This window comes from Diaphorina citri, unplaced genomic scaffold (genome assembly GCF_000475195.1).
Source record: "Diaphorina citri unplaced genomic scaffold, Diaci psyllid genome assembly version 1.1 scaffold27, whole genome shotgun sequence".
NCBI classification, from domain to species: Eukaryota; Metazoa; Arthropoda; class Insecta; order Hemiptera; family Psyllidae; genus Diaphorina; species Diaphorina citri.
In genome coordinates, this window is record NW_007377465.1 from 476,836 (window position 1) to 490,210 (window position 13,375).

At 38.3% G+C, this 13,375-nt stretch overlaps 2 protein-coding genes across 2 annotated transcripts; both read right to left on the reverse strand.

The window, feature by feature from the left end:
* Positions 1 to 951: 951 nt before the first annotated feature.
* On the reverse strand, positions 952 to 2,542 carry LOC113467980 (clavesin-2-like). The gene is made up of 3 exons (XM_026824548.1): positions 2,463 to 2,542; positions 2,067 to 2,176; positions 952 to 1,110 (listed from the first exon to the last, which is right to left on the reverse strand). Exons 1-3 carry the CDS (start codon positions 2,494 to 2,496, stop codon positions 952 to 954), a joined length of 303 nt encoding a protein of 100 aa, XP_026680349.1. The 5' UTR covers positions 2,497 to 2,542.
* A 3,808-nt stretch (positions 2,543 to 6,350) lies between these two features.
* Positions 6,351 to 10,036, reverse strand: LOC103510727 (tribbles homolog 2; the record flags this gene model as incomplete). The annotated part of the gene is made up of 2 exons (XM_017444661.2): positions 6,351 to 6,984; positions 9,831 to 10,036. Coding segments are annotated over 2 exons (462 nt in total), but the record flags the coding sequence as incomplete, so codon positions are not given.
* Between the last annotated feature and the right edge of the window lie 3,339 nt (positions 10,037 to 13,375).

The following is a 13,375-nucleotide window of genomic DNA, read 5'->3' on the forward strand; positions in this document are numbered from 1 at the left end:
AGCAGAAGGAGGTAGGACGGAGCTTGACGCAGCAGAAGGAGGTGGGACGGAGCTTGACGCAGCAGAAGGAGGTAGGACGGAGCTTGACGCAGCAGAAGGAGGTGGGATTGAGCTTGACGCAGCAGAAGGAGGTGGAACGGAGCTTGACGCACTGGAAGATGATGGGGTGGACCTTGGAGCTTGACGCACTGGAAGATGATGGGGTGGACCTTGGAGCTTGACGCACTGGAAGATGATGGGGTGGACCTTGGAGCTTGACGCACTGGAAGATGATGGGGTGGACCTTGGAGCTTGACGCACTGGAAGATGATGGGGTGGACCTTGGAGCTTGGAGCTTGACGCAGCAGAAGGAGGTGGAACGGAGCTTGACGCACTGGAAGATGATGGGGTGGACCTTGATGCAGCAGAAGGAGGTGGAACGGGGTTTATCGCAGCTGCATTCTGAACTTTCTTCAAAATTGAAAATAAAGTGCAGCAAGGCATCATGTGGGCTCGGGCCGATTCTCGAATACTTATGGATTTTGACAAAGCATCAAGTAAAAAAAAGGGTTAAAAAGTTATTTAAAATGGGTCAACATAAGTTAGGTGGGTATACCTACATAAAACAGACCTGATTACCAAATTTTTATATTAAATTAACTATAGATATAGGACAAAGTAGGTACAAACTCCGATGCCGGCCGCTGCTCTAAAACGTTAAATGCGCCAGTTCCCAATGATTCACTTGAGCAAAATTGCACGTGCTTGGTGTATGGCTGTATGCTGTATACCATCTGAACAATCATGTGCTACTGACTTTTCCCTGCCCCAGAGGTAACCTACTTACCTTTGACTTGAAGCCCTCTCTCATCGGCCGCTGCTCTAAAACGTTAAATGCGCCAGTTCCCAATGATTCACTTGAGCAAGATTGCACGTGCTTGGTGTATGGTATACCATTTGAACAATCATGTGCTACTGACTTTTCCCTGCCCCACTCAAACCTAGAGGTAACCTACTTACCTTTGACTTGAAGCCCTCTCTCATGAAGGGTTTCATAGCAGTAAAGAAAGCATTGAATATAAATGGAGCATTGACCACATGAAATGCCACAAATCTCATCGGTATACAGTCCTGAAACGTACGAGTGAAATGGTTATTATTAATCGATCCTATTTCAGAAAAAGTTTCTGGGCGTCCAAGGGGGTTTAAATCTTTCTAACACCGTGAGATACTAGGTCCCAAGACCTATCTCAAGAAATGGTTATTATTAATCGATCCTATTTCAGAAAAAGTTTCTGGGCGTCCAAGGGAGTTTAAATCTTTCTAACACCGTGAGATACCTATCTCACGGACAAGGAAAATCGAAAGAGGGAAAACAGTTGAGCTAGCAGTTTTTTATCTAGAACCTAACAGACTGAATGGCACAATAGAGCTAACGGGAAAAGACGACTAAAAACACCGACTACCTATCTTCAATTCTTACCTATCTCACGGACAAGGAAAATCGAAAGAGGGAAAACAGTTGAGCTAGCAGTATTTTATCTAGAACCTAACAGACTGAATGGCACAATAGAGCTAACGGGAAAAGACGACTAAAAACACCGACTACCTATCTTCAATTCTTCACCAAAAAGGTGAAGAAGAAAAGACAGGGAACATCAAAAGACGCAGAAACAAAGTATGTAGGCCATACCTATCTCACGGACAAGGAAAATCGAAAGAGGGAAAACAGTTGAGCTAGCAGATTTTTTATCTAGAACCTAACAGACTGAATGGCACAATAGAGCTAACGGGAAAAGACGACTAATAACACCGACTACCTATCTTCAATTCTTCACCAAAAAGGTGAAGAAGAAAAGACAGGGAACATCAAAAGACGCAGAAACAAAGTATGTACGTATGGCAACGCCATATTTCTCTGTATGTTCTTGAATGTTCAACGAGTAGGTACAGTGTTTAATCCACTAACACCTACCTGTAAAAATCTCATGATGGTCTTCATTTTGTACGGTGTACACCACTTCATAATTTTCAATGTAAAGTTGGTTGCATCCGGTAGGTACAGTGTATAATCCACAAACACCTACCTGTAAAAATCTCATGATGGTCTTCATTTTGTACGGTGTACACCACTTCATAATTTTCAATGTAAAGTTGGTTGCATCCAATATGACAGAGGCCCCCAGGTCTTGCACATCTTCCTCCAAGGAGAGAAACTCCAGCACAAGATTGCACGTGCTTGGTGTATGGCTGTATACCATCTGAACAATCATGTGCTACTGACTTTTCCCTGCCCCAGAGGTAACCTACTTACCTTTGACTTGAAGCCCTCTCTCAAGTACCAGGTACAGTGTTTAATCCACAAACACCTACCTGTAAAAATCTCATGATGGTCTTCATTTTGTACGGTGTACACCACTTCATGATTTTCAATGTAAAGTTGGTTGCATCCAATATGACAGAGGCCCCCAGGTCTTGCACATCTTCCTCCAAGGAGAGAAACTCCAGCACAATCATGATGATATCGCAAATCCTTTCGAAACTTTCTTTGTTTGGGTCTAGATCTCCTGTAAATGTGTAGGCAAGTTTTATTTTATTACTATTTACATATTATGTTGTTAAAGGGTCTAGATCTCCTGTAAATGTGTTGAGTTTTATCATTGATCATAGATCATTGCAGAGACAAAAACCCCAGCCAAGCTAGGATAGTAGTGTAGTGAAATTTATGTATTCAAGCTACCTAACTTAAAGGTATGTTTATTCTAGCAGTGAAATATTAAGACATAACTCTAATATTTCATGGTTACAAATAGTGAAAATCCTCAAGGTAAAAAATGAATTACAAACTTCTGTAAAAAGAACATTATTTAAAATTTATCCTCTTAATATTTCATGGTTACAAATAGTGAAAATCCTCAAGGTAAAAAATGAATTACAAACTTCTGTAAAAAGAACATTATTTAAAATTTATTTCCCTAGCTTTACACCCACGACTCGATTGCCGCTGCTATAGGTAATAAAAAGAAAAAGTCTATGGAAAATTGGAAACTCTTTTCTCTATTTTGATTTCTGTTCACCGTGAGAAAGTCCGACTCCGCAAATCAATTAATTCAGACTGGACAGGTCGGATTAGTTGACATTGACATCAGATACGTCAAAGTGTGGCATGATATTTATGTAAATGAATATGCATTTGTGTATACTGTATAGGTACATGGTACATATCTGAAACAAAACGTCAGAGGCGCTATAAGGTTGTGATTTATTAGGAAGGGGAGAGAGAGGAACTGTCTAATTTAAAACAATCTACAAGGGATTTCTAAAAAGGTGTTCCTTTAATTAAAATTAACCCGGAAAAAATAATTACGTCAAAGTGTGGCATGATATTTATGTAAATGAATATGCATTTGTGTATAGGTACATGGTACATAATATCTGAAACAAAACGTCAGAGGCGCTATAAGGTTGTGATTTATTAGGAAGGGGAGAGAGAGAGAGGAACTGTCTAATTTAAAACAATCTACAAGGGATTTCTAAAAAGGTGTTCCTTTAATTAAAATTAACCCGGAAAAATTAATATCTGTGGTTGCCTCTCTGGTAACAAACAGTACAAAAGAAGTTACAAGGATCTGGGGTGTACAATTTTTATGGTCGCCTGGAATTTATTTCGAGTATGCAATGTGCTAAGGATTGAACACAACTAATAGTCGGATGCACAACCTGATTGGCTGAAATTTTTTTGAAATCCTAGAACTAGAACAACCCTTATCTGTTCAGGATAAAATCCGCCCCGAGCAAGAATCAAACCTGGGATCTGGCGCTTATAAGTCAACCCTCCAAGCACTGCGTCCTTTGCAAAAGTAGATAACTTTGTGAGTAAAAGAGATCGATCAGATGTCCACTGATTTTCAGATTCTAAATCTATGTTATGAAATCAGAACAAGGCAATCAAAATCTGGCGCTTATAAGTCTACCCTCCAAGCACTGCGTCCTTTGCAAAAGTAGAAAACTTTGTGAGTAAAAGAGATCGATCAGATGTCCACTGATTTTCAGATTCTAAATCTATGTTATGAAATCAGAACAAGGCAATCAAAATTTCTAAAATCACTTTTTTTAATTTATTATTACTAGGTATTCACAAAAAAATAATACAAGAAGAAAAGTGGAAATTACAAATTAAATATATTTATTCAACTATTCAATTTTCATAGTAAATTTAGACTAAAATACATGGAAATAATAGAATAGACCTAGAGTTTCAAGAAGTCTTAGTACGGGAACTATTGGGGGAGGAAAATGGTAAAGAAGAAAGTGTAAAATCCAAAAGGAAGAAATAAACATCATGGTATAGGTATAGGAAAATATCTTGATTCTTGTTGGCATGCTAAGCAAGATGTGATAAGAAAACCATCTTCAACAACCAATTAACGTAAGTGAACATCAAATAAAGTGAGCTGTATAACAGCTTTCCAATAAGATGCACACATCTTCAAAATAAAATCGGAAATGCCTAGATTTTCCCAAAATCTCTTGTACATTGTGATGGAGACAAAGTCCCAAAATAATCCAGCAAGAAGCAAAATGAAATAAAAAATTGTGATGCTAAGCAAGATGTGATTAGAAAACCATGTTCAACAATCAATTAACGTAAGTGAACATCAAATAAAGTGAGCTGTATAACAGCTTTCCAATAAGATACACACATCTTCAAAATGAAATCGGAAATGTCTAGATTTTCCCAAAATCTCTTGTACATTGTGATGGAGACAAAGTCCCAAAATAATCCAGCAAGAAGCAAAATGAAATAAAAAATTGTACTAAATAATTATTTAAATTTTAAATCTCATTACAACCACACAAAAATTAAATAATGTTAATGGCATAAAGTACCCTAATGCTATTATTTAGAAATTTATCACGAAAAGAGCGAATGGTTGTGGGTCATTTTGGTTTTATTAAAAAAATTGTCATTTCTTTTCGGTCAATTCTCACTTAGGACTAAGTAAAAGTCTTCGTCAAAGTTTAGACTTCGAGGAAAATCTCACTCATTAACTGCTGGACCGAACACCAGAATGTCGAACTTGACCAAAACAGCATTTGTTCAATCGTTAAACCAATTTCAATTTTGAAAAGGCCAAAATGAAAATCGTAAAAACTAGTGAATTTCAAACACAAGAGTGAAAAAAAAAAAAAAGATTAGAACTATTATGAAAATGACAAAAGATCACTAAAGCAGAAAGTCAAACAAACCCCCCGAAGCTTTTAAAAATCAAACTTCAGAGAGTGAAAAACTAAATTATCCTAAGTAATATTTGAAAATCTCAAACCTAAAAAATAATTAAAAATATTCAACAAAGAAAAACAAAATTCATAATTTTTACATTTTTTTTAATTTTTTATACTATTTAAAACCAAACAAAACAGAGAGAAAAAAAAAGAATAACGAAAATGGTTTATTTATTTAATGGATGTGAGCATATGAGGTAGTGTCCCATGTAGTGATATATCTTTTTCTGTTCTTAAGGAGGGCTCCTTGTAAAATTGATAATGAAATTGACTCTAGAGTGGAATGCAACCAATAGATGAGTTAATGCTGGTAGTAGACTATAGCTCCATTATAGTAGTCAACTTCTCAAAGAACTAAGGATAAAATTTCATGCCTCGGCTAGGATTGAACCCGCGCTACCCTGTTTAGTCCTTTGATCAAGGCAACTAATATTTGAAGAATAATATTGAATTTTAAGTAGATTTGTCCAATCCGAAACATAATTAATTGGAGTTAAGTACGATTCTTGGATATAGGAATTGTAGTAACTTCGATTTCGGGACGATAAGATCTTAGTTCCCTCTGTCAAACCTCTTTAAAAAAAGTACTCAGAGAGTCAGTCGACTCCGACTCGCCAGGTATGAAAGCGGTGTAACATTGATACCCAGTGTAACATATTACAGTCAATAAATGAACTGAATTGTTCTGTAGCAATAGGTCAACTGTCAACGGTGATTAAATTACACAAATGTAAAGGATAGCATTTGATATCACATCATGTACTAAAACACTAACTCCACATTCACAAACAGATCCTTTTGAAATTTTAATTGAAAAACATAAAAGAATGGAAAAGCACTCTGTTCCGTTCTCACTTCCCAATCGTCCAACAACTATTTACACCTGCCCGACTTTTTTAAACAATGAGAATAGGAATAGAGCATTTTCTCCATCTTTTGAAGCATAAGCCGGGAAGTGTAAATAGTCACTCAAGGCCGATTTACATATAGCATGGAGAGACATATTTTCAACCAATCAAAAGCGTATTTGGCTCATCTGATAAGAATACGAATAGAGCATTTTCTCCATCTTTTGAAGCATAAGCCGGCAAGTGTAAATAGTCACTCAAGGCCGATTTACATATAGCATGGAGAGACATATTTTCAACCAATCAAAAGCGTATTTGGCTCATCTGATGGGTTTAAAAGGTGTCTGTTAGTACCGTATTGGCCAATAGTAAAGCAACCTTAGTTGTATTCGATTAATGCATTCAAACTTGGCTGAACCAATAAGATTCCGCTTTGGACGTAAACACAGTGAAATGTCACAATGTCATTGGTTCAGTCATGTGACTGAATTAAATTTCACATAATGGAATACAACTCTTCATTCGGGCGCGAGTTTAGCGACAAATATAAACGAACGTACTGTCCGTAAATAAAAGCCTTTTCATAGGAAAGATTCACACAAGTCGCCAACCCGTTCACATATCGAAGTCAATATCCGGGACCATCTGGTCAGGGGGCGAGTAGGTCTGAGTCTCAGGTGAGCTATCTCTACTTTCCCTTAGCCACGGATGATGCAAGGTGTCCTCTGAGCTAAGTCGTTCGCTAGGATCTCTCCTCAGGAGCGACCGAATGAGACATTTGGCTTTAGACGACAGCGTGTCGGGAGTGATGAACTGACCTCGGCTTATCTTGAGAAACAGGGACGTGTGTTCGCTGTCGTTGAACGGATACCTGAGGGAAAACAGAAAGGATACACGACATTAGAACGTGAAGGATAAGAAATTTGAGGGTAACTAGTAACTATGAGTAGGGGTGCAATAGTCCTACATACTGGACTCCGTCCACAGGAATTTGGTCAGAAAAGACCCCCATTTCAATTTAATTTAATTATGAGTAGATACAACCTTGTTCGAGGATTAAACCTTGGTCAATCGGTCCATAAGTTTAAAAGGTACTTTTGTTTGAAAATAGTGTTGGAGTGTCAATTATCTCATCCAGTAGTCATATAAATAAAATGTCCAAGTATGGAGAAAGACTATTTGTACGTAGGTATAAGATTAAGCTCAAACAAATTAATTCCTATTAGAGCTTGGCATAGGGATATCCTATTAAATAAAACTTGGGCGCCGTGTTCTACATCAATCACTAAGGCTTTCACCCATGCAGTCCTTTATCATATCCTACCCGCCTACTATATCTACGTATAAAACTATATACATTTAATAAAATAATGTATTATGTATTCTACTGTTTGAAAACTGTTATAATGATAAACTACTCCTTCCGTAGCCCTAACACTCTTAAATCACTGTGCCGCGTAAGAAAAGAAAAGTTTTTCTTACAGTGTGTTTTTTTTACAGTTTTTGACCTTATCAGGGAATGTCTATCTTTATTTTACTTACAGCGGTAAAATACACAAATCTACGTAAAAGGACCTAGTTCTATCCCTCGAAAAAGATACAACCTCTCTTAGGTACTTTCCGTGTCCGTGAGACAAGTATAATACCTATCTCACGGTCTTCGAAGGATTGAGATTTAAAATTTTAAAACCTTTTGGGCTCCCACAAACAATGGGACAACTTCCATATTCAATGGTTACAAATTATAACCGAGTATTCCATAGGAACTTCTAAGGTCTACAGGAGAGAAAAGCCGTAAGAAAAGAAAAGTTTTTCTTACAGTGTGTTTTTTTTTACAGTTTTTGACCTTATCAGGGAATGTCTATCTTTATTTTACTTACAGCGGTAAAATACACAAATCTACGTAAAAGGACCTAGTTCTATCCCTCGAAAAAGATACAACCTCTCTTAGGTACTTTCCGTGTCCGTGAGACAAGTATAATACCTATCTTACGGTCTTCGAAGGATTGAGATTTAAAATTTTAAAACCTTTTGGGCTCCCACAAACAATGGGACAACTTCCATATCCAATGGTTACAAATTATAACCGAGTATTCCATAGGAACTTCTAAGGTCTACAGGAGAGAAAGGACTCAAGTTTCGCACTCATATGCACAGACTGTACCATGACAATGACTTTGCAAATTACTTGACCCCACCCTCAGAGCTACACCCTGTATTCGTTGCAATCTACAGGCTGTATCAAAAAGAATGATCTCGGAATTCGTCTGATAGTAGAGAAGTAGATTCCAGTCCTAGCTATGGCAGAGACTTTAATTGAAAAACATTGGTGCACTGGTTAACGCGTTGGACTTTGGATCTGGAGGTTGGTGGTTCGAGTCCAAGTAAAGTCATAAAATTTACTGACTTAGGTGTAATAGTTGGGGAACGTGACAAGCATATAAGTATGCTTAACACAATTAAAAAATGATTTTTTACTAAAGCAGCTTCTCACATTATCATGCCCCATACTACTTATTTCAGCCCTAATACTCCTAATAGCCACATCTCAAAACGATTCATCCAAAGACCTCGTTGGTCAACACCCTATAATCCAATATGTCAGACACATATGCAACTGAAGTGTTGCGCCCAGACTAACTACTAATCCCCACCCAATCGCTAATGATGACATGGGTGTATGTGCCCAGGCTCAACCCATGGACCTTACCCATAAAACCATACTGTTTCAAAAACACCCAAAAAACATTCCCAATAGATACGAGTGCTTTATTTAGACTGTCGAATTAGGACATGTAGTCCCTTTATCTCAACAGTTTAATAGAATCGAGTCGGAAAACAGTTTTTGGGTGTTGGTCTTGGGTATGTCTGATATATGTCTCTGAAGGAATGTGGACATAATGTCGAATGCTCTAATGTCTGTGTTGACTTGTCGTATTGTCTACTGGTTTATAAGTAGATATTCATCTGGACTGAATGCTACATTGGGCTCGTTTGTGAACTTTATCCTACACAGGTATAGGGTTCGTTCTCGGAACGGCTGGCTCTCTCCTATCCTGTGCTCCTTTTTGCTTCGATTTCTGGACGATAAGACCTTAGCAGGTATAGTTTCCTCTATCAAATCGTTCTATTGTTTGTATTGTACCAAATACCTAAGACCTTGTTTAGACTGCGGGAGTAAAGGGACTTTTCAGTCTCATTCTGGCAGTATGAAAGGAAGCCCTTGAGTGGAACTCCCAAAGCCGTTCTATTGTTTGTATTGTACCAAATACCCAAGACCTTGTTTAGACTGCGGGAGTAAAGGGACTTAACAGTCTCATTCTGGCAGTATGAAAGGAAGCCCTTGAGTGGAACTCCCAAAGAATTCGGTGAGTTGGCCGGCCGCGTAACACTTGGCGAAGAACAGCCGAACAAGAAATCGCCCAAGAACAAAAATCCGGGGGAGAAATCAAGTCGAAGGCCCAGAATCGTGTCCGCCGGCGTTCCTTTGTTGAGGCACTCTTACGTCCCCCTCGGGATTAAAGGACATAAGTCAAATCTGGCAGTGCAAGCAGGGTGTATCTATTCTACCGTTATAATGGTTTCGTTTACTCACCTCCCCACTAGCATGGTATACAGGATGACTCCGAGACTCCAAACATAAGTCAAGTCAAGTCAAATCTGGCAGTATAAGCAGGGTGTATCTATTCTACCGTTATAGTGGTTTCGTTTACTCACCTCCCCACTAGCATGGTATACAGGATGACTCCGAGACTCCACATGTCAGCCGCTCTCCCCGAGTACCTAGCGTGGGACCTCAGTATCTCCGGACTCACATAGGCAGGACAGCCTCGCTTGTCTTGGAGCTCGTCATTATCACTATCCTCTAGAACTACGGCGTCCTCTAGGGTTTCCAGCTTGATACTGTCCCTGGAACATAAGAACCAACATACAAGTTGTTAATAAACACATAAGAACCAACACACTGACACAAGTTGTTATTAAACACATTAGAACCAACAGACAAATTTTATTAAACACATAAGAACCAACAGACAAGTTGTTATTAAACACATAAGAACCAACAGACAAGTTGTTATTAAACACATAAGAACCAACAGACAAATTGTTATTAAACACATAAGAACCAACAGACAAGTTGTTATTAAATGCATGAAGTTGTTATTAAACACATTAGAACCAACAGACAAATTTTATTTAACACATAAGAACCAACAGACAAATTTTATTAAACACATAAGAACCAACAGACAAGTTGTTATTAAACACATAAGAACCAACAGACAAATTGTTATTAAACACATAAGAACCAACAGACAAGTTGTTATTAAACACATAAGAACCGACAGACAAGTTATTAAACGCATAAGAACCAACACACAAGTTGTTATTAAACACATGAGAACCAACAGACAAGTTGTTAAAAAGGGTAACCTAGACTACCTAGAGGGATTAAAAAAAAAAAAGAAGAAGTAGAAGACAATGTGTTGACTGATGAAGGAAGAGCCCCAGGTCTATGGTATCTAGAAGAGAAATGCCATAGACCTAAGCTACATAAGAACCAACACACAAGTTGTAATTAAACACATGAGAACCAACAGACAAGTTGTTAAAAAGGGTAACCTAGAGGGATTAAAAAAAAAGAAGAAGAAGAAGAAGAAGTAGAAGACAATGTGTTGACTGATGAAGGAAGAGCCCCAGGTCTATGGTATCTAGAAGAGAAATGCCATAGACCTAAGCTGTATGCTCCTCAGTCGACACAAACTTCAGCTATTCTGCTGAGGTTTCAGACTTCAGCTATTACGCTGAAGTTTTAGACGAAGAGTCAGTTCAATGTTTACTGTGCTTGTGAATTAAAATTAAGTGGGTTGAGAAAAAATAAACTAAACTAACACGTGTCTTGTCAGGCCGATTACCTGTCTAAATCATTCAACGCCTAGATGGCGCTTTGAAAGTTAGACTTCAGCTATTACGCTGAAGTTTTAGACGAAGAGTCAGTTCAATGTTTATTGTGCTTGTGAATTAAAATTAAGTGGTTTGAGAAAAAATAAACTAAACTAACACGTGTCTTGTCAGGCCGATTACCTGTCTAAATCATTCAACGCCTAGATGGCGCTTTGAAAGTGTTATAATCCATAGAGAAAACAGTAGATACAAGGCTCAAGGCATTCAAATTACTTGAAGAAATCTGGTCAGCAAACTAATTCAATCATAATTATTTTGAATATTAAAATGTATATTGAACACAAGCTATTGGAACAAGATAATTTGGATCAACTTTTCATGACAAGGGGGCTCCAGACAGCAAATTATTGCCTCTCACCATGGACAGTCTGTGGGACACACTTCATGTTAGGGTGAAGTGCTATAGTCATTATGTACTGATTTGGCAATGCGATTTGTCTGACACTAAGCTTGACGTCGAGACCCAACATGGAACCACAGATTCCAAAAAAGCGCAGATCGCTATCACTACCACCTATCAATCACTCTTAACGTCTTAACACCCCCTTCATAGTGCACGCATTATTCAACCTGGTCAACCAGAGTTTTTAATCTAATATAAACACACACAACCAAATCTCTTGCAATAACAATTTATTATTAAACAATATCAGCAAATAGTTACAGTAGGTCGTTCGCGCCGAAAAAAATGACGCATCATAAGCTCCAAGTAAAGGCTTGGTAGGCAAGTACTCGATATCCAAGGAATTTGTATCAGAAGAGCTCCAAAGTTATCGTTCCTTTGATAAACGTTCCAAAACCGAACGCTCCAAATGGGCGAAAATTTCCCAACCTAATGCCTTTTCCCCAACAGTCCAGTTCATCCAGCACTCAGACTTCAACAAACTTGTCACATGACCCCGTGTCGGTGCGTCTCAAAGTCTGCCCGACTCTGATGTGAATGATGCAATGACAATTGACAAACCTCTGATAACGCTAGAATAGGGAACAAACCCCATTGTTCTCCTTACATTGTACATCACGGAATTGTTTGCTCTACTCAAATATATTGACAAACTTCGCATCGTGTTCACATGTGCCAGGCAGTTTTTATTATTATTATTTATTTATTTTTTGTTTTTCTCTTGCGTGATAAAATGTTTGCCACTCGCGCGTCATACACAGTTTTTTGTCAACATGTTGTAATTGTCTCCGAATATGAATTTCGTCACAAGACGAAAGCATTGGAAATTCGGAAACGTTGATTTTGACCTGCAAGGCATTACCCAATATGCACATTATGCACTCGTGAAATACCCATAAGGAATGGGGATTTTCCTATGGACAGTCTGTGGGACACACTTCATGCTAGGGTGAAGTGCTATAGTCATTATGTACTGATTTGGCAATGCGATTTGTTGGACACTAAGCTTGACGTCGAGACCCAACATGGAACCACAGATTCCAAAAAGCGCAGATCGCTATCACTACCACCTATCATTATACATACAACAAACGATGCGACGCACCGTTTCATCCCCTAACGTATGTGCATATGGACAGTCTGGGACACACTTCATGTTAGGGTGAAGTGCTAGTCATTATGTACTGATTTGGCAATGCGATTTGTTTGACATTAAGCTTGACGTCGAGACCCAACATGGAAATTGGAACCACAGATTCCAAAAAAGCGCAGATCGCTATCACTACCACCTATCATTATACATACAACAAACGATGCGACGCACCGTTTCATTGCCTCTCACCAGTACTTACCTAATCACAATCACTCTTAACACCCCCTTCATAGTGCACGCATTATTCAAACAGAGTTTTTAATCTAATATAAACACACACAACCAAATCTCTTGCAATAACAATTTATTATTAAACAATATCAGCAAATAGTTGTAACGTCACAATGAAACATCAACCCTCGATTATAATGAGCATGGAACAAGTAATGTAGGAAGGGATGGGCTAGAAACACTACTGAAGGGCTGGGGTGGCTCCAGTCTATTTGTTTTTCATTATCAGTACAAGAAAAACTTTCCGGACTGGGGCGGTATGGGGAAAGTTTCAGGTAATTTCAGATCTAATGAGGGAGCTCTCCCACACCCACTTTGCCAAAAGCTCTGTCACACATCTTTCATAATAAAGCAATATCAAAAGGATCTAATGAGGGAGCTCTCCCACACCCACTTTGCCAAAAGCTCTGTCACACATCTTTCATAATAAAGCAATATCAAAAGGCAAGCTCCCAACTCTAAAGACAAGTCCGCTTTATTGTGATGACAGGTTTCAAGTTTCAATTGGAA